This window comes from Leptinotarsa decemlineata, unplaced genomic scaffold, assembly GCF_025532065.1.
Source record: "Leptinotarsa decemlineata unplaced genomic scaffold, Ldec_3_MD MMD2_P_RNA_scaffold_9, whole genome shotgun sequence".
In the NCBI taxonomy this organism is placed as follows: Eukaryota; Metazoa; Arthropoda; class Insecta; order Coleoptera; family Chrysomelidae; genus Leptinotarsa; species Leptinotarsa decemlineata.
The window spans coordinates 15,850,018-15,871,323 of NW_027412536.1; the positions used below are offsets into that span (position 1 = coordinate 15,850,018).

The window sequence follows — 21,306 nt, forward strand, 5'->3', positions numbered from 1 at the left end:
CACCCTACCATATGTAGGTTTTCAGACAACTTTAGGGTGTCGAAATACAAGTATTTACAGACTTACAGCTGGGTATCTCGAATTCCGAGGTGAACTTACTATAATGACTGGACTATAGTAATAGTTCTATGGCTTTTAGGTCACCACATATTTGCCACTGTTACGTATTATAACTTGCATTTAGAATAAGTGACATACTTTCGTGTGTTTTCTGCATGTGCAAGAGGAATAGATGGTCTTTTGATACCATTATGGAGCAGAACGGCTTTAAAACTTGTTTTAGACGAATCTATAAATAAACGCCATTCGTCAGGGTTATGTGCAAATCCTAATTTTACCATCACACCATTTGGATTCACACACATTTCATCTTGCATAGTATAGGATAGCTCATGGGTACGGTTCCTAAATATTGTAACTTTCGTTTAAGGGGCTAGTTGTTGTAATCTACACCCTAATAGTTCAGCATTCTCTTTGGACAAGTGGAGGTCATTAAATTGAGGTTGTTCGATTAAATGGGGTGTTCTTCCTTCACTTTCGGGAAACTAAGGACTGTCTTTTTTTGACTTTTATAGCGATTCCGTATTTCTGGTATTTTCTGGAACCTTCGAGTATCGGAAGTTAGGGAAGCGGCGTTACAAGCCTCATATACAGCGGAAGCAGATTCGAATACTGGACAGAGCTGCTGTGTTGCCGGATTTTAAACAATTTCCTCACTTTAGAGGAAAAGCAAATTTTGAATATCGTGTTTATTAAATTTTTGTGAAAAAATGTAAAAAAATCTTACGTGTTAGGAAATGTTTACTATCATTTTCGCATTTAGGGACCAAAAATTAAAAAAGACCTGGCTTTGGCATTACAGTCGTTAATTGGCTGTAAACTAGTGTATTTATCGGGGGATCAGTCAGATTTCATGTTAAGATGAAAGGAAACTAGGTTCAATCGAATCGTACTAATTCAAACATTTCCAACTTTAAATTGAGTTGTCGTTACTGTAAGATGATTTGAGTGAGAAATTTTGTTATTCACTGCCAGATCCAATAGAAGAACTAACCTTTTATAGTGATTTCAAAGTCTTTTCAAATTTTTTTTCAGCTTTTTTCACTTCATTTGATGATGTGAAACTATAAATCCAGCAAAACCACTTTTCTCATAATTGGTCGTCAAAACCAACGGCGAGAGCAGTGTTACAGTCCTAGTGTATGAGAGAAATATTTTTGTTGGATTTAGTCTACAAAAATTCAATTCTCAATTCCAGATTCAACAAATTATAAATTTTGTTCGTATATTTTTCACTTATTTACACTTATCCACTTCAATAAAAAAGTTGAAAATAATAAGTAAGTCTGGAATGTAGAAATTATGAAAAATATAATTTCATCTGGGGGGGGGGTTGGTGATTGGCTTGTGTATATTTCAATTCCAGGAAGACCATGGGCGACCAATATAGCTTGATACAAAGCAAAAAAGGACATGTCCGTTACTCCAATACAAATTTTTGTTCCCAAAATTGATGTTCTTTGAGAAAAATGAAAATTCACCTCATTTCTCGAACAGACAAATTCATATAAAGAAATATTAGTGAAGTGACACTGAGTTAGTTACAACAACGCGACCGAGTATAAATGAAGGTAGTTTTTGGAGGGAGGCGATGGTTTATGGTATGGTACTAAAACCAGCAAGAAATGGTAAAAAACTGTGTATTTTCAAAGTCATAGAATATATATCTACCTACAAAACTATTACCTTGTTCTACATTATACAGTAAATAAATCAACAACCCAAAGATTTCATGATATTTGTCATTTAAACTCACATTAGGTTTTGAATGTTTCAACCATTATTGAAGGCCAGAGAAGAAAGTTTTTCTTGTTTTGTACTTACATTTACACACAGCACCCATCGCATTCAATATATTATTTGGAATTCAAATACATATCTATAAATTAAAAATAGTAAACCTAAACATGAGCAAACCATTTCACCTCAAACCTATTTCAGTGGTGAATATAAACGAATGATTTCAAGTCAAAATTGACAATGTTTAACAGAATTAAACCTGAATCTGTAGGTAATCGTCAACTTTCTTTGTGAATAATATAATTTGTTCGTGAACATTTTCATGTGGAAAAATGGAGTAACATTTTCTGAGTATTCAAATCTGAAAGTTTTCTTTCAAATAGTTTCGTCATTTCCAGTCAGAAATGTCTGAGAGAATCCTATTGAATATTCGAAATTCAATTTGACACGTCTTTATAACAAATTAAAAAATATATTTATACACTGATAAAAATAAAAACTTGAAAATATAAAAGTATTTCAATATCCAGGAAGGGCCAATTGGCAGGAAGACATTGCTATAATGAAAACTATCACATTTTATTTTTAAATTCGATACCTGAAGCAGGTAGAAATAAGTGAAAAAATCAACCATCGAGATTTCCACAACATACTTTTAACAAAGAACTTAACATATTTCAAAAAGTTGTTTTTTGCGTTGTTGAAAAGTGGAGTTGATGAATTACGAAAGAATCTCACATAGTTGATTTTTTATTCTTCCATAAGGATGTCGGGAACAATCATCAATAATGCCACTAATCAAATCAATATATCTCGTTTCACTTGATGAAATTTATTTCACGTTCCATGGAATGTGCACTGTTCACTTTTTCCTACCCCTTTCGAAAGTTTTTTTATTCAATATTTCTGTACATTGGCCATAGGCACATCTTTAGGTTTATTAGGTTGGCCCACGTGTCCGGGAGCTAAGTGTAGAGAGCTGAGTCTATTTGCGCCCCTGACAATCCTCCAGATTGCAATGACCAATAGGATTGCTCCAACTACAAAAAGTATTATTGCGAGGACGACTTGTGCTATTGGCGGTATTTTTGTGGCCAGCTTCATCAGGCCAGTCATTTCTTCGGGAAGCGAATCCAAACCCTGCAAAAAATTATTCAGTGAAGCTATCATTGAAGAACCTTAGATAATAATTGATACATCTAAAAAAACATTTATAATTATCATATCAAATAAGATATTCAATAACTATACAGTAGGTAGAATAAATAATAGTGATATAATTTCATTTCAAATACATCTCTCAAATTTACATTATTTAACAAAATGTTATACTGATTTGATTGAACTTAAACAATAAAGAATAAAACTTTCAATGAAGCAATAATTATTTTAACAAAATTAATAAGTGTTATATCATTCAATATTCATATTTGTAGAAGGCTAAAATAATTTCAATAAAGAAATCATTGAGTAACTGGAACTTTTATAATTGACTGAAAAACTCATTTTTGTACGTTCATCATGTTTTGTAATAAATGGTAGCGTCTGGTACCAATACTTTCATTGGATTGATTTCTGAAAGATATTTTATTTTTTATGCTTTGATTTATTATGTGATTGATATTATCATCTTTATTTTTGGATAGGTGAATAAATATTTCACAATATATATTGTTATATCTATTGAATTTCGTTCCCTAGCAAAAATGAACAAAATTAAAATTCTTTGTTTTGAATACAACAGTTACGTTTTGACTTATTTCCATCTTCAGGTGGAATGTGAAAAGATATTTTTTCATCTTTTTTTCGTTGATTCAATGAAATGTTTTCCCCGGAAGTCCTCAAAAACTGATACGACTTTGATGTTGATGTTGAAAAATAATGCTCTAATAACTTCTGAAGAATAATGAGTTGGCAAAAAGATAAACACTTGACTGTGGCTGTTTCTCAAAAGCTTTCGTTCCCTCATTGATATATTTATCAAAAACAACTTCAACTATGGTGCCATAATTGTTACATAAATATTCAATGAACTTGTTATATTGTTATATTTTTCACAGGGAATGGCACTCAAAACTGTATTTCTTATGTGAATATCATACATAATGTTATAATATAAAGGCTATTGTTCCCGCTTCAAGAGGTTTCTGATTTCCTATTTTATGTATTCTTTGACACAACTATTTCGTGACATGATTCTGTCATAATAAGTTATAATAACACTAGAAAACAAATAAGAAAAAAAAAGTGCGACTAATATTATAATGGCTAAACATGAGAGTTTGAAGCATCCTGCCGGATGCTTCAAACATCAAAAATTTTCCATCACGTAAATATTTTGAGTTATATGAGTTTTTTGTACAAAAATTTTTACATATTATACGAAAATATAAGATCAAGAAAAACTATTATATTTTGGGGATAACAGAATTTATTTACAAAGCACATGAAAAAACTTTCAAATGGAGTCTTTTGTGCATAACCTTTTTGCAAATGTTGACTTTCGTTTATACAGGGTGTAACATAAGTACGTTAAAATATTCAAGTGACTATTCCTGAGAAAATTAAAAAAAAAGTCTATATTGTGTCCGAAAATGCTTCGTTTCGGAGATACGGGATGTTGAAATTGAATTTTTTTGTTTGTTTTTAAAAAAAAAATCTTGCAAAAAATAAGTTATTTGCACGAAATTCCGTACCCGGGGTACCCGTGGGAAATCATAATTTCGTATTAATTTTCATGTAACATCTAGAGGACGCTGTCATTATTTATTTCAAATTGCTTTTTTGGTACACTTCCTCAACAACGCTGGAGGTGATCGTTTTCGAGATATTTACAATTTTCTATATCGATGCATATTACTTAGCTCCTAGAGCGCTAAGTGAAGTTGCTGAGAACATTACAAAAACTAATATGTATGTTGTGGATCTCATCAAAATAAACAAACTTTTTCAATAAAATGTTTACCGAAGAATGAATTGTTTTCGAAATACAGATTGTTGAAATTTTTCAAAACACAGTCCTGAGTTTTTTGCAATTTTAGTTATTTTCATCAAACTTTATACACAGTATACCCGTACAGACTTCTTCTAAAGTGAGCATTATCGAACTGCTTATTCAATCCAAATTTAAAAAATTTGTCAGGTTTAATTACTCAATTAGAAAGTGCTACATTTCGGAGTTTGTGAAAAAAACAATTCGGAGAAATACTATGTTATTTATTAGAAGAATAAACATATAAAAATTGAACGAAACAACTATTACAACAACTGTTCAAAGTGACGACCCTCAACAGTAATACAAGCTTCTGCTCTCCTCATCAAAGAATTTCGCGCCCGTTGAAAAATGCCCGGAGTGTTTTTTATCGTTTCGCAGCAAGCTATGATGCGAAACGATACGAACGATAAGCAACATTTCCTCGTTTTCAATGAAATGAGCAGGAGCTCCATCGTGCATAAACCAAGAGTGATTTCGGAGACCAACGGGAACATCTTCCATAAGTTGGGAAAGCTCGTATTCCAAAAAATGTAGTTAACCATCTCCTTTCAAACGTAAGGGGAGAAAATAGGGCCCAATTGAATAATCCCCAATTATGCCTACCCATACATTAAAAGAGAATCTGTCTTGGAAACGAGTTTGCGTTATCGCATGTGGGTTATCTTCCGCCCAGATGTGGTTGTTATGGAAGTTCATGATACCATTTCTTGAAAAATTAGCCTCATCTGTGAAGAGGATTTTCGATAAAATTTGCGGATGTTGTTCGACTTTTCTTTGAAGCCATTGAGAAAATTCGATACGTGGTTGGAAATCACATAGCGTAAGTGCCTGGACACGCTGAATATGATGAGGATATACTTGCTGTTCCTTTAAAATTCTGTAAACTGTCATGTGACTCACATTTAAAGTTTGACTGATTTTTATTGTACTTGTCTCTGGATGTTCCATAATTTCTTCGAGAACGGCCTCCTCCAATTCTACAGTTCTTGTTGGCCGTGGCCGTCCTACTGCAGAATTTATTTCAAAGCTTCCAGATTCGGAAAGTCGCCGAAAAAGATTCGCAAATATCGCTGCACAAGGAGTCACGCGTTGGGGATACCTTTCCTGATAGATGCGTCTGGCCTCGCTTAAATTTCCTTCAGCCAAGCCATGCCAAGCCGGGCATGGTACCAAAAAATCACTTTATAAACTCCGAACTGTGAATTTGTCAATTAATAGTTAAAAATGTGACAGCGATCTTCTATTTTTATAAACAAACTTTCATAGCCTGATCGATTTAATTAACTTAATTTGCAAGCGGAGAATGACAAAAATAATTGAAATCAAATTTGGCTATAAAGTAATATGCATTGATTTAGAAAATTGTAAATATCTCGAAAACGATCACCTCCAGCGTTTTTGAGGAGCTGTACCTTTTTTTACTTGGAACAGGTGTAGGAATTAGTTTTTTTCATTAAAAGTTCACTGTCGAAAAAGTTAGGGCAATTTGAAACAAATAATGACAGCTTACGCAGCGTCCTCTAGATGTTACATAAAAATTAATACAAATTATGATTTCTCACGCCAAAAAAACCCCGGGTACCCAATTTCGTGCAAATAACTTATTTTTTGCAAGAATTATTTTCAAAAAGCGAAAAAAAAATTCAATTTCAACACCCCGTATCTCCGAAATGAAGCATTTTCGGACACAAGTTCATAGAGATTTTTTTTCTTAAAATTGTCTCAGGAATACGTCACTTGGATATGTTTTAACGTACTTATGTTTCACCCTGTATGTTTCATCGTTTTCCCTCATAAGGAACCAACAATAATCCCCCATCATTGCTGCATCCCATCTGCCATATTATAACTCATTGCACTTAGAATAAGTGCCATACTTTCGTGTGTTTTCTTCATGGCAACTGCATATGCAAGGAATATGCATATGCAAGGAATAGAGGGTCTTTTGTTACCATTATGGAGCAGAACGGCTTTTAAACTTGTTTTAGACGAATCTAAAAATAAACACCATTCGTCCGGGTCATGTGCAAATCCTAATTTTTCCATCACACCATTTGGATTCACACAAACACATTTCATGGTACATAGTAAAAAACGAGGATATCTCATGGTTACGGTTACTAAATATTTAAACTTTGGTTTTAGGAGCTAGTCAACTCCATTGTTGTAATCTAGACCCTAATAGTTCAGCATTCTCTTTGGACATGAAGATGTCCCGAACTAGGTCATTTAATTCAGGTTGTTCGATTAAATGGGGTGTTCTTTCTTCACCCTCGGGAAAATAAGGACCGTCTTTTTCTGGCACATCATGAGAACCTGCCTGGTCATCATATATTTCCAAATCCTTCTCCCAATTTGACGGGGGTGTTGGAACTGGTAAACCTTCTCCATGAAAAACCGCCTTTCTTGCAGAAGGAATATCCGGATATACAATTTTGTGTTTGATCTTTCTTGAAAAACCAGACACGTTTGTCATGCAAAAGTAACAGTCGTTGTAATGATTTGTTGTTTCTCGCCAAATCACTGGAACTGCAAATGGCATAGAAGAGCGTTTGCCATTTAACCAGTTACTTAGATTTACTGCACAGGTTTGGCAACATACGTGAGGAGCCCAGTCCCGATCTTGATCACCAACAACACATCCAAATATGGCCGTTTCTGCGATTTAGGAGTAAACTAAATCTATTTGCGGGATTAACGCAGCCACATTTTTGTACTTTGGACATTTTTATATCGTTGCGTACGTCGAGTTCAAATATATGATAGGTACTGCGTTTACAGGAGTCAACTTATTTTATTCACAAAGATAACACTAATATAATATTCTTAATATTCGCGTGTTTGCTCACCTCGCGTCTCTAATACTAACTCACCACTACCAAATACTGGGCAGAGCCGCTGTATTGCCAGATTTCAAACAATTTCCTCAATTTAGGGGAAAAGCAAATTTGGAATGTCGTGTTCATTAAATTTTTGTGAAAAAAATCATAACTCAAAAATGTTACGTGTTAGGAAATTTTCACTATTATTTTCGCATTTAGGGACCAAAAATTAACAAAGAACCGACTTCGGCATTACCGTCGTAAATTGGCTGTAAACTAGTGTAATCAATTTAAGGTTCCTCAACGTTGTCTCGGGTGATGCCGTTTTATCACTCATAATTTTGTTACATTGATCTCCTGATATTCGAAGTTTCATGATACTCCAAATTCTGATGGAATATATTTTGGAATAATAGCATTAACTAACTTTTGAATTTCTATATTTTACTCTCAAGATTCTGCAGTGTAAATCTTCAGTTAGTGATTCCTATGTCGTTAATTATAACATTTGTGTCTCCCTAATTTAACCCCCGATTGTTATAGCACTGATTAGGTAACTTTCGAGTTTTCGAACGGATTCAAAATAAAAAATACTAATGAACTCACCTCTTCAAACCATATTATAGGGAATATTATATCCGGAAAGGTGGCAACTTGTTTTATGTCTACAACTTGTGACACGGCCAAGTTGATTTGGACCCGAACTTTTGCTGCCATAGCAGTACCCATCATCTGTAATAATAAAAATAATAGATGAAAAAAAAATTAATCTAATATACCTAATGACGTGTTCTTCCTACTGAATCAATGATCTCAAGTGAAGTATGAAAAAATATTGTACAAATTGTTGAGCTTACTGACAAGACATATAGAGCAGACTCAGAGAAAAATAATTATAAACAGTGTTGCATACTATTTTATGATAACTAGTATCGTAAGTAAAGATCACACGGAAGGTGAAATTAACGAAGTATTGAAATCAATCCTGGATTCGTCTGAAGTTGCACTATGAATAATTAAGAAATAATCGCCATTTTCTCGACATTTTCCAATACTCCAATAATTTAATTTCTGCTAAGATAAAATACTTAGTTAAACTAGGCAGCAATTACGAAATAGATCTCAAGGTAGTGCCTATCATCAACATAAAAATGATGATTTCCGATAACTGAAAATTGAATTCCCTCAGAGTATCATTCCTCGAACTTGGCTGAAGCGGACAACAAACAACAGGTTTGTCATCGCCCCATCTGTCTGTGAACGAGGTAAGCAACTGCATATCCGAAATTTGTCCAACTTTCTTCGAAGTCTTCAAATATGCACTGATGATTTGGTTGGTTGAAGATATAGTTGAAATGAATGAGTGATAAAGATACTTCAGGATTATCTCAAATTAGCAACCTTTCATGCCTTGAATGGATCTACTCATCAAATAAATCCAAATTAAATATAAGTACCATCTCTAAGATCTTTCAACTCCGCATATTAAAATGGTTCAAACTCTATGATCCACTCTTCAAAATATAGTATCATATAGTTGAAATATTTTACAAGCACTATCTATCTTCAAATGTAAGAAAAAAAAGGTTGTGTATGGGATATCAGCAAAATTTTTCATTCGTTTGAAAGACCTATCGAAACCATTATGTGTGAAATATAACATCGTTCAAATATCTGCCACGGCTTCTCTGGGTAGAGCGCATCCGAGACGTCTAATTTTCCATGACTCTGGCGCATAAATCAGGCTGAATTTGACCGTTGGCATGGAATCGCTGTGGTTTGTGGCTTATTCGCATATACCTGCAACTTGAGGAAACCCCACAAAAAAGGCTAACAGGATCAAATCACACAACCCAAACAGCATCAGATATTCATGGAATATTCCCTGTATACAGGGTGTCCCTGGACTTCCTCTTTTCCTCTCGGGAATGTATAGATGGGGTCAAAATATCACCAGTACTTCATATAACTTTTCTTCCTAAAAGTCTTCGTAACCAAGTTACGGGCCCTCGAAGTTACAAAATGAAAAATGTTTTTCTTTGATAACTTTTCAAGTGAATATTCAAAATCATCCAAATTTTGGTAATTGACTAAACAAATGAATTCCGTCGATGAGCTTTCATGCAGGAGTCAGTTGTTTTGCTACAAAGTCAGGAACGGACTACCCCCGATGGTCCACACCCCAAAACTTTGAAATGACAGATATTTTTCAATATTTTTCAACAAAATAAGGTTACTTGGACAATTTTATGAATAAAAGTACTCGTGTGGAAAGTCGATCGGAGCAACGAGTCTTGATAAAAATGTAGTTCTACTCGACGACATCAAACCCGCTCGTCCACCATTATTTGAAATGAATAATTATCAAAGCAGAAATAATAATGATAACGTTAATTCAACAACATTTATAACAGGAATAATACAAAGTATGCTAAAATGAAGTCGTAAACAAAAAGTACAGTACCTATATGGAAGTTTAAGTCACAATTGTGATAGCAGATATTTTTTCAAAAGAAATATCAAGTTCTGTAGATTCGTGGTGTTTTTAAACTAACAAGCTACTCTACTATGAAATATCGAATTCATTCCATATTTTGTATGTACATAATACGTGTGGAATAATCACGTTTCGTGTTGATCAGTTATCTGAATCTCATGAAACTCAACATTCGAATGTTTCAAATTCTTCTTCACAGCTAAACTGTTGAGGAGTTTCACTGATAATTATGATTTTATGGGAGAAATTCTTTAACACGAATCTAAATTTAGCTGAAAAAACGCACATCGGAAAAAATATTTACTAAACTAATAAAAAGCAAACGAATGAACTACAAAAACGGCTGCACATGATCAGGTGAAAAATATCCAGGGAATAATTATGTTCCATTTCTTTCACAGATGTTGACAAAAAAACCTTTTAGAAAGTTTTGATAGAAAATGAGAAACTGGAATGCGATTTTGTTTTGTTGAGTGGTGCGTTGTCATATGACTATCATTGTATTGTCAATATTCTATAGGATATTTTGAATTTTTTTGATATGGCCGAACAGTTTACATTCAGATATGCATTCAGATACAAGCCTTTAGAATATTCATAGAATATGCTTGAATGAATATGGCAGGATTATTCTCGAAAGAATTTACATAGAATGTCTATAAATGGATTATTCTCCCGTGAATATTCTAAGAATATTGTCGATCGAATATACCATATGGTATATTCTTAGAAAATATCCCCACGGTATATTTTGGAATATTCTATATAATGTATTACTGGAATTTTGAATCATTTTATAACGTATTCAAATAATTCAATATTATTAAAAACAAAAATATTTGAAGATCTTAATCGAATGCATAACCTAATGTATATAACCCTGATAGTGTTAATCAGTTTTTGTACTCAACGCAAAGATTCTGATGAATTGCTACAACTGCAACTGTTGGAAACGACAAAAAAATTCGAATGGGCCAATAAATGAACCGATTGCATCAATGAATCGGTTTATTTTCATCCTATTTGTCTTTTTGTATTTGAAATTATTCAATTACAAAGCGACAAATCCTGGCAACAGAGAAATGGGAAAGTAAGTATTGAAGTAAACGTTTCTCATTGGTCAATTGAAATGTAGCGCGCGACAGACAACGACTTTGCGTTGAAATCGACATTTGATTTAACATGGCGGTTGACGTGGCAGGTTCGCGTGTGTAATGCATGGTGTATTGGTGTTATTATCAAAATATAATTTTCTCATGTTTAGTGTACCGTTTATAGTTTGGGGTTTTCCATTTCGCAGTACAGCGAATCGTTTGCTTTTGCATCTTCAAACAGTAGAGTTGCATATTCAGTCTTTGAGAAAAGTAAGTAAAAGGCAATGGTATTGATAGTAAAGTCATGGTGACTAACCTACTATACCTTAATTAAGGCTCGAGGAGAGTTTGTGTGTGGGATTTGTTGGTTTGACTAAGTACATGTTTACTAGAGTGATTTCAGTTGTGTATCTTCAGTAGAGAAAAGTAAGTAAATGGCACATTCTTTTGTATCATTGGTTTTCATAATTTTTATAACTCTTTTTAAGATAGTATCAATATGCCCAAAAGAAAACGGAGTGATACCTGATATAGGCAGGTGCGCCAAGAAACTGAAAACGTAATGAGTACTTTTCAACAAGGGAATGCAAGTTGCCCTCCAAGTCATGAAAAGTTGTAAATGTTCATGAGGAACCTATGAGAAAATTATCTGATTGATTTTTATTCCAGTTTTATTGTGCCACTTTCAAATAGTGAATGAACGTTAATGTGCATTTTGTTCCAGGTATTAATATTGAAACCCTGGCTGATGCATTGTTGGACAAATATCAGTAAAACTCTTCTGGTGAGCAACATTTTGATAAATTTAAGTAAGTGAAATTCATTTAGGAACCCATCATACCACTCATTTAAAATACTTCATTTGTGGGTTTATTTTTTAAAGCGAGAAACCTCACCTAACCTAACCTATATCTTGATTTTCACTAGTTCGGACTTCCATTGTCTACTATGTAAAATGATTTGAAATCTCTGAAACAACTGAAAAAGAAGAATTGAAAATGAATAGCTGAAAATAACAATTATATCAAGCAAAATAAACCTGAAATGAAATAATAGTGAAATAAAATACAAGTAAAAAAGAACAATTGAACAAAAATAAATAAAAATAAAGAAATGAAATAAGAAAAAAGAAAATAAAAATAAAAAGTTGAGAGATTCCAAGTCACGTTAGTTCACGACGTTTCTTTTGTTAGTATCTACAATCGTCTTCGGGTGATGACTGAACTGATTCCTCCGAGCGATGAGTATTTACAGTTCGTTCGAGTACTTTCACTTATCCCCGCTTTCCATTTTCTGCTTCACTGGTTCCGTGGGAGATGACCGTTTGGCGGAAGTTGGCCATTTTTCGCTTGATGATGGGGATCCATATGTTGCGTACTTCTACGCTGGCTTGGCTGAATACGTTGTTGGACAACATGTAAGCGGCTTCCTTGAATTTTCTCCTAAACCAATGTTCCTCTCTGTGCAAGATCTCAGCTTGGGACCACTCGATATTGTGTTGATGGGTCCAAACATGGTCTGCTATTCCTAATTTGCTGGTTTCCCCTTGCTGTGTGTGTTTCTTGTGCTCGGCAATGCGAACATTCAATGACCTCTTAGTTTCACCAACTCCCAAGGTATTCCCAAGGAATATTCTTAGAATATATCAAAGGTTCGCCAGGAGCACTTCCAGGGAATATTATCCAGAAGATATATGTATATCCATGACATATTCATAGCATAGTACAATATCCTTAAATGTATATTCAAGAAATATTCTCAATTCACTCAAATCGCTCATGTAGAATATCCAATGTGGAACCTAGCGCCGTCCTGTTGAAACCACATATTGTTGGTGTCCGGATCATCCAATTCAGGCCTAAAGAAGTTGCTAATCATCGACCTATGGTGCTCGCCGTTGACAGCGATGGCTTGGTCAACTTCGTTCCCAAATAACTATAGACCAATGACGCTGCTAGCCCATGATGATCTGGCAAAACAGACTGTATAAATGAAAACTAATTTGACAGGGGTAGCTTCAACAACATGGTTGTTATCAATTGTTAGAGTTTGGAAGTCTCTGTTGGAAGACCCTATACTTGGAAGCCTTCTATTTCTCATAGGTCTCCGGAAAACAATGAAGGCTCATAGACTTATTGCGTTTTCTTTCATGACAATCTTTTACTCTGTTCTTGCTGCTGGATGCATGCCATATTCTTCTGGACATAATTCAGGTTCACCCATACTCAATACATAATTTCATCAGGTGTACAAACCAAATTGCATTACATTTATTAAATATATTCATTTCTTTCAGTTTCCTGATAGAAGCTTCTCAAAAGTGCTGACATTTTTTATTCTATTTTGCATATCATTTGGACGAACTAACGTTGTTATAAGAGTTTTAATGATCGAAAAAGTCTAATGATTGAGCTTACTGGTAAATATATAGTACGAAATGAAATTAACTATAGAAAATCGAGTGTACTTCGTTTTTCACGAACTGACCAGTTGTAGATCACAAAAGGTAAAACCACTACTTACTGGTTGAATGTCCATATAGAGCGAATGCTTTTCTGGATCTGGAGGCGAGATACCATCTAGAGCGAGTCTGTAACTATCATTGGCAAGATAAAAGTGTGGAAAAGACAGTAGAACTGGAGAATCTGAAAGATAAAACAATATTTAATGAATACATTGTAATTCAAAGATACTTAACTTCGTAATGTATCATGGGATCAGTATTGATGTTTCTTGAGTAGATGTTATGACATTTTCAATTGTTTAATTCAGCAATATCTAGGTAGGTATATTTCTATAGATTCAATTACTTTTTTATACATTCCTCTTTTCAATAAATTTTGGTGAGATAAATTTCAATTTTAACTATAAAAAAAAAACATGTTCACTTCTTTGTTTGATCCCTTCTGATATTCAATACATTTTAGTTCATCTTCTGATCTTGATGAAGGCATCTATTATGATTCTAAGCCGTTACTAACGTTTTGTTATAAATGTGATTATAAGGATTTCAGAAAATATTCTGAAGAACTCAAATTGAATTCATTACCTAAGTTAATATTGTCGATATTTGTGAATTAATCGCTGATACAAAAGAGATCCACTCAGGACCATAATCTTCAATAACACATGACCAAAATCAGTAAAATATTCAAATATGAATGATCTACCATAGAAATATAAACATGAATAGTCCAGGAAATACATACTTGAGAAACTATACTGTTTTTGAAATGAGAAAATGTATATTCTGATTTTCTTTAAATAACTTTAAATATATTGAGAACTAGGAGCTTATTATATATTTTATTGAGTTGCTCGATTTTGCTTATTGAAAAATATATGGAATCATTTCAGCAGAACATGTTGGCAATAGATATTAAGATCATGCTTTTCTTGATTTTGAAAAATCGCTATTTGGAATTTTCATATTCTATCACAAATCTTTGACGGAACTGTATAACCTGAGGAAAGCCATCATGAAATAATCGGAAATGGAAGTCGGTTAAATTAGAAAAAATTGTTTATCAATATGAAAAATTTCAAAAGAACCGAAATACTCCAGTTCGCCTTTGTTTCTGTCGTTATTCATAAAGGTTTCAAAAAACACAAAAAAACATCTCATTTTTCAAGTTATACAAGATAGGCAAGATAGGACGCTCTAAAATGGGCACCTTTATTTCAATTTAAGCGATCTTGTATGTCTCGTTCAAGGTTTGAGTTTAGGGTGTGAATAAACGAAATCTCGACTTCTAGAAAAAACGAAAAACAAGACAAATATATCTCAGTTTCATACCAGCAATATACGAAGATTGGAAATATTTTCAAGGAACTAGATATGAAGGTGGTATTCAAAACACGTCATACACTGCAGAGATTTCTAGAAAATCCAAAGAACAAAGTCGCGAATTCGGTAGTCTGGAATTTACGAAATTAACTGTAAAGAGTGCGATGCAAAATATTATGGACCGACTGAAAGATCTATCAAAATAAGATATAAAGAACACTTAGTACATCTAAAATATGGAAGATCACAAAAATCAGCTGTTGCCCATCATATTTTGCAACAAAACCTTTCCATAGACTTTAGTTTATTAATATTGGTTAGACAAGTTATCAACTACAGGCAGCTAGATGTCTATGAGAGTGTAGAAATAAGCAAACATAATAATATTATGAATAACGATGGTGGACCGATACCTAATAGTATACTATACAGCTTGTTGAAATAATATTTTAATTATTAGATTTACCTAAATGTTGGATAAAGCAACATGTAAAATTAATTTAGGACAATTAAGATGCAGGTACCTAGCAGAGGTATCTGTGGTATAAATAAGGATAATATTGATGATTCACTTGGTGATTGAAACACGTTTCGAAGTGTTAAAAATAACGGTTTGGTGTTGGGACTAAACTCCAGTAATATTCAAGAAAAACTGCTTGAGATCAATCAAAATGACGTAGGTTCTTTCTGAAAATTCTTCTTCACATACATGATCGTTATAAATGAGGACACATTCCGTGTCATAGACCTAATAATAATGCCCTAATAACAAATTAGTCGATAGTCATAGGAAATTAATTACCGTATTGACACAGAGAAACGTTGAAGAATCCAGAAGGAGCGCATGGAGGTCCTTGAGGGCAGAAACAGGCGTTGTCTGGATTCTCCTCCAAGTCCCCGAAGACATTCTTTGGAGGTTTGAATCTGTATGCAGGAACGTCGTTACTACTAATGACTTCTTTGTCAAATCTGAAAAATAATTTAACATTTGTAATTATGTCTGAATATGTAAAACCGGCTCATATAAAGGAATATCGCTAGTGGGATGATTTCAAATATTGCTGATCAACGAAAACATTATTTATTTATTAGGGAAAAAGTTACAAAGCTACGGGCAGGTATCTCTTCATTAACTGAAAAATCTTTTTAAAATCTGTTTTTCCGTTAATCAGCTAATATATACTTTATTATCACTAGTACAAAATATTTTCCGGAAACCAAAATTTTTGAAAGTCAATAATCTTTGATATTTTATTATTATTTTTTTTCATCAAACATGTTGTTATTAATTTACATATAATATAACATAAATCTTACATCACTAATTCATTATAACATTAAAAACAACAATACAAAAATAACATTTCAAAACGCTCAAAGATGCGAACTTGTTTCCTCCTTTTCATAAAAGAGATGTATGCATCTCCACTCACAAGCGATTTTGGTGAAATTGGTGACACGTGTGAATCATTGTATTCGTGCCACGTGCCAGTATGAGAATGTCTGCAGAATGCTGTATAATGTCCGCTGTAGGTAGATCCAATGAGATTCGAAAGGGCATATAGAATATAACGATAAGGAGTCACATTTTCTGATGCATAATTGTTCATGTCTAATCCATCTAGAGAAAATTCGATGGCAACATTTAACTTGCCTCTAAATCTTTTTGTTTGAGACTTTTGAAATGAATGACTGAAATACGGGGAAACTTATGGATCGATAAAGACTTTGTGCATTTTCTTCTTTCCTTGCAACTTGAACACGTACGTTTTTCATGTCCATCCAAAGTTTCCTCTCTTGGCCAGTTCTTTGTGGTATGGGGAGTGACAAATCCCAGAAAGGATCGAAGGTTACAGATGAGTCTCCACAATGTGTGCACTTCATCGTGGATTTCAATTGACCAACAAAATTATCTACAATTTTGGAGTTATATGTACTTAAATAAATCAGCCATGACTGTTCGGTTTTTCACTTTTTAAGAAGACTGTGTTCACTGCTCTATCAGATGAATCTTCTGACCACAATTTCTTGATAACTTCTGCGAAAGTTTTGATCAAAGCACCCTCCGTATTAGAAATATTAGTATTGATATCTTTCATGTACTCATCCTTTTCCAAATATTCCAGTAACCATCTCGTATTTGATAAATATTGGATTGCACTGTTCATGAAACAGGTGTTGCCAATATTTTTCAACCTATTAAGCCCAAGGGTTTTGACTAAGGAATGTATCACTGATTCAATTGTGTTGTTGGTGATACGTTCGCCACCGCTGTTTTCATTCCAGTAATCACGGATGTAATGATTCTTCCCATTATTGGACCAACGGAATGAGGAATTTGAAGTAAAATTTCTTGAAATTGAATCAGAAATGCTCATGGTGGTTTTTTCGAATTTGTGAAAGATGATTCCAGAACTTGTTTATTCTCCTCTGCATCTTCTGAGACAATTGGGCAATGATCAATCTACTGACTCCATTTTGCGTTGTTCAAAGGAAATTTTGATTTGATTTGTGGGTTCAGGAATATTTCATCTAATTTTTGAGTAGACGGAAGAGTACCCAATATCGATGTGGCATTACCCCTTTGAATGACGATACTGATTCTTTCAATCAAAAATGAATAGGCTCGGTTGTCATTGGTAGAATTCATCATTCTTCTACCAATTTCTTTCAAAAATTCATAAGCATGTGATGAAAAGTGTTGTTTTTAACTGTCTTTTAGTTTTTAGTTATTTGATATCTAAAAAAACTGAAGTTGTGTAATTCTTCTGTTTCTGTGAGGAGATTGTTTAGAATAAAGAAAAACTGTCTACACCAGAATATACATCAATAAAAGTGCCGTATGATTCTAGTAAACTTAGTTGCAAGCAGCACTCAGGTAGGTGATTTGTTATTATTCTGCAATAGACAAATTATTGAGTATTTACCATCTCAATATTAGGTATATAATGAATTTAAATAAACTATGATATATCTCATCCACTACAATTTTTAATAACTCAAATACATGAATTGTTATTTAGGAACATATTGTAAATGTATTTATTTTTAATTTTAATTTTTTTCATTAGCTTTTCTGAAAAACTTTAAATATGTATGTATTTGTAGGGGTGTATCTTTTTTCATGATCTGAACATGTTTTATTTATAGAGGATTGTACCAGTTCATTAAAAAGTTTGATTATTATTGTTTATGTATTATGAAATGTTTGGAATAAACTCATGTTCTGTTGCAAATCTGAAAAACTAAATTAGTAATGGAAAAAAAGACGCTGGGTCGCATTTTGCATACTTTGACGTCAACCAATCAGACTCTTTTACCGTCTTTGAGCGAAATTAATGATATTTTCCTACTTGAAGTTGTTCTTTTAAGGGTAGAAAGACTGAAGAGTCGCATCTATCATCCAGCAAATACCACTGATGAGATCTATAGCAGATCGAAACAATGTTGTCTGGTATAGGACTTTCGGGTTCTGGCATCCAATTTCTTGCTTGATGTAAAAGACGAGTTTTATTGAAATTTTGCGTGAATAGCAAGAGGAGCCAGTTTATTGATTGAACTAAATGAAAAAAGTCATTTGTACATAATTGTGAAAATAGACAGAATATTATGGTGGAAATAATCATGGAACTGGATTTTTCATATCATCGTATTTTATTTCGAGTACATTTATAAAGCTAACTTTGAACTGGTATTTTTTGTGCTTCATTTGAATGCAATCTAAATAAGTTTCCAATATTACAGTTGAATCCAGAAATTTTCAGGGCTGTAACAATGAATTTTATAAAGCATACCTGCCACAAACTGTATAACTGTTGTCATTGTAAGAAGTAACAATAAAATTATAATACAATCACTCACCGAAAACGAGTTTTTCCAAGTTAAAACTATAATTGAATTCAGAAATCATTAGACGTGTTAGATACCTATAAAAAATTAAAAACAATGACATGACACAATGACACAATTAGAATAAAATGAAGAAATAATTTTGCTATTTTACCGATCAAGTTGAAATATGCAGTATTGAGGTCATCGACATCCCTTCTAGTGTCTTATTTGAGGATATCATTTCGCTCAAAATTCTTTCGAATAAATATGATTGGATATCTAGAATCGAAAATGTTCTTGTACTATCTTTCATGATCAACAGGAGCTGTGGAGTTCCTGATATTGAGATTTTCAGCACCTCTCATGTGATCAGATACTCGTGTTTTGAGATAACTTTCGGTTTGGCCAACATAGCATTTGGGACAATTTTCACAGTTCAAATTGTGAACTATGTTAGATTGTACATCTAGCGGTGTTTTAGTTTCCTGTTTAGAGGAAAAGCATTTTTCAATAGTATTCTCATTGGATAAGGCCACTTTGATTTATTTGTAAGTATAAGTAACAGACCAAGTTTTTTTCATATGAATTTTTCACATATGTAATTTCATGACATTTTGTGTTTGCTCTGGTATTTTGCGAAGAGGATTGGTTGGTTTTTGGATGAGGGGTTTCGAAGAATTATTTTTTGACAGAAAACCCTGGATAGGAAATTGTAATTGCTAATTAATTTCAGGATAGGAAATTGTAATTGCTCTCGATTTTGAGTTTTTTGTTATGTTAATTCCATTATGTAAATTGTATTTTTAACAATAATTCAAAAATATTAAAAAAAAAAGTTGGTTGTAATTATGTGTTCATAAAATTCATTGTTACAGACCCCTGAAAAGAATATAATAAAATTCGAAATATCGGCAGGGAAACAATTGTTTTGAAATATGATCCTGTTAGTGAACAAACCTTCCTAGAAACAAGTTATTGGGATCACTAGATCATTTATCTGAAAAAATTTTTTTCACAAGTACTCTTATTCAAAAAAAACTGAAAACAAATCAGTTATCATATGTACTCACACTAAAGGCAATCTTCGGCAAAGGTCCTTGTCAAATAAATGAATAGTAGTATTCACAGTCATGTGTGGTGGAAAGATAGAACCATCTGAACCCATGACACTGTTGCATTCGTCTGAGCTATAATGTGTTAGATTATCCTTTCCGTTGAATTTGTCAATCAGACCATATTTCGATATGTCTTCAGACCCAGTAAATATTGTCAATGTGTCTTCTGAGGTACCATTTTTCTGAAAATAAAAATTGATGTCACTTCAACTGTGACGGTGGTTCTCAATACAGAAGTAAATTATCACTGAAATATGGTGATATCGTTCACTCTGTCACATTTCAAATAAAATGTAATGCCGATTATCTTGAAACAGCACCTTTTCATCACACTATATATATCATAATGAATAAGAAAAATAATATCAAAAATATAGGAATTGTTTTCAACAAGATTTTATTCAATTTGATCTATATGTTAGAATGTTAGTCGGGAACAAATATTGAAACTGAATTTGGAATCAGTTAACCTTGACCGATTGGGCTGAAATTTTCAAGACTCGTCTAGTTCTCGTAAGAATGCTCGATCATTCAAATGGCATTTCAAATCCATTATGGCGGACGTTAAAAAATTGCTAATTATCATTTTCATAGACCAAAACATACAGCAAAAATAGAAATTGATCGATTATTGAGACGTACAAACTGTAAAGTATAAACTGAAATTGCAGTGAAAACAAGTTTTTGAAGAAGCGTACTAAGTTAATGAACTGAAATAAGTAAGTTTCGCTCAGAATATAGAATCAGTTCTAATTACTGAATATCGTTCCCAACTAACAAATTTATATTTTATAATGGTTGTGAAAAGGTTTCGGAGAAACAAATTATAAAACTGTATTTCTATATAAAATATATAAATATGAAATTGACACCGTTTTATAAAACATTATAGTCTTTAATAATATTTTGTAACGCCTTTTGCAAACACTACAAAACGGTTTTATAAACATTTCGGCAGTTACTATAAAATTTTTCTAACACTCTTAAAAAGTGGTTTCGTAAAGAATCTAATAAAATAATTGGAATACAATTCTTTAAGAGTTTTTTTAGTAATTCCAAGTAAGCGTTATAAAATATAATACAGGCGCAAGAAGTAATTTCGCTTTGGACACTAGGCCATTTTGGTAATTCCACTTTTGTACGTATGAAACCGGTAAAGACATTGTTTGTGCCTCATAGATTGATATTTTAACTGCGAATGAAATTTTATTGACAAATATATAGCCCTATTATTAGTAAAATTTAAGCGCGCCACTTTTTTATTAAAATTTTGGAAAAAAATTATTAATTACCTATACAAAAATTCACTCTTTCGACGTATTAAATTTCTAGTTTCAAATTAACTCAGTTCATTCTAAATAATAT

General features: G+C 32.9%; 1 protein-coding gene across 3 annotated transcripts in view; it reads right to left on the reverse strand.

Annotated features, from left to right (window-relative positions):
• Positions 1-1,683: 1,683 nt before the first annotated feature.
• emp (epithelial membrane protein) overlaps positions 1,684-21,306 on the reverse strand; it is a 226,157-nt gene continuing 206,534 nt past the window's right edge. For all 3 annotated transcript variants that reach the window (XM_074170711.1, XM_074170710.1, XM_074170712.1), the window contains 5 exons: positions 19,897-20,123; positions 15,798-15,964; positions 13,732-13,853; positions 8,224-8,349; positions 1,684-2,940 (listed from right to left, as the gene is read on the reverse strand). In XM_074170711.1, the coding sequence (XP_074026812.1) occupies positions 2,698-2,940; positions 8,224-8,349; positions 13,732-13,853; positions 15,798-15,964; positions 19,897-20,123 (885 nt within the window). In that variant the 3' untranslated portion in view covers positions 1,684-2,697. The remainder of the gene's footprint in view (positions 2,941-8,223; positions 8,350-13,731; positions 13,854-15,797; positions 15,965-19,896; positions 20,124-21,306) is intronic.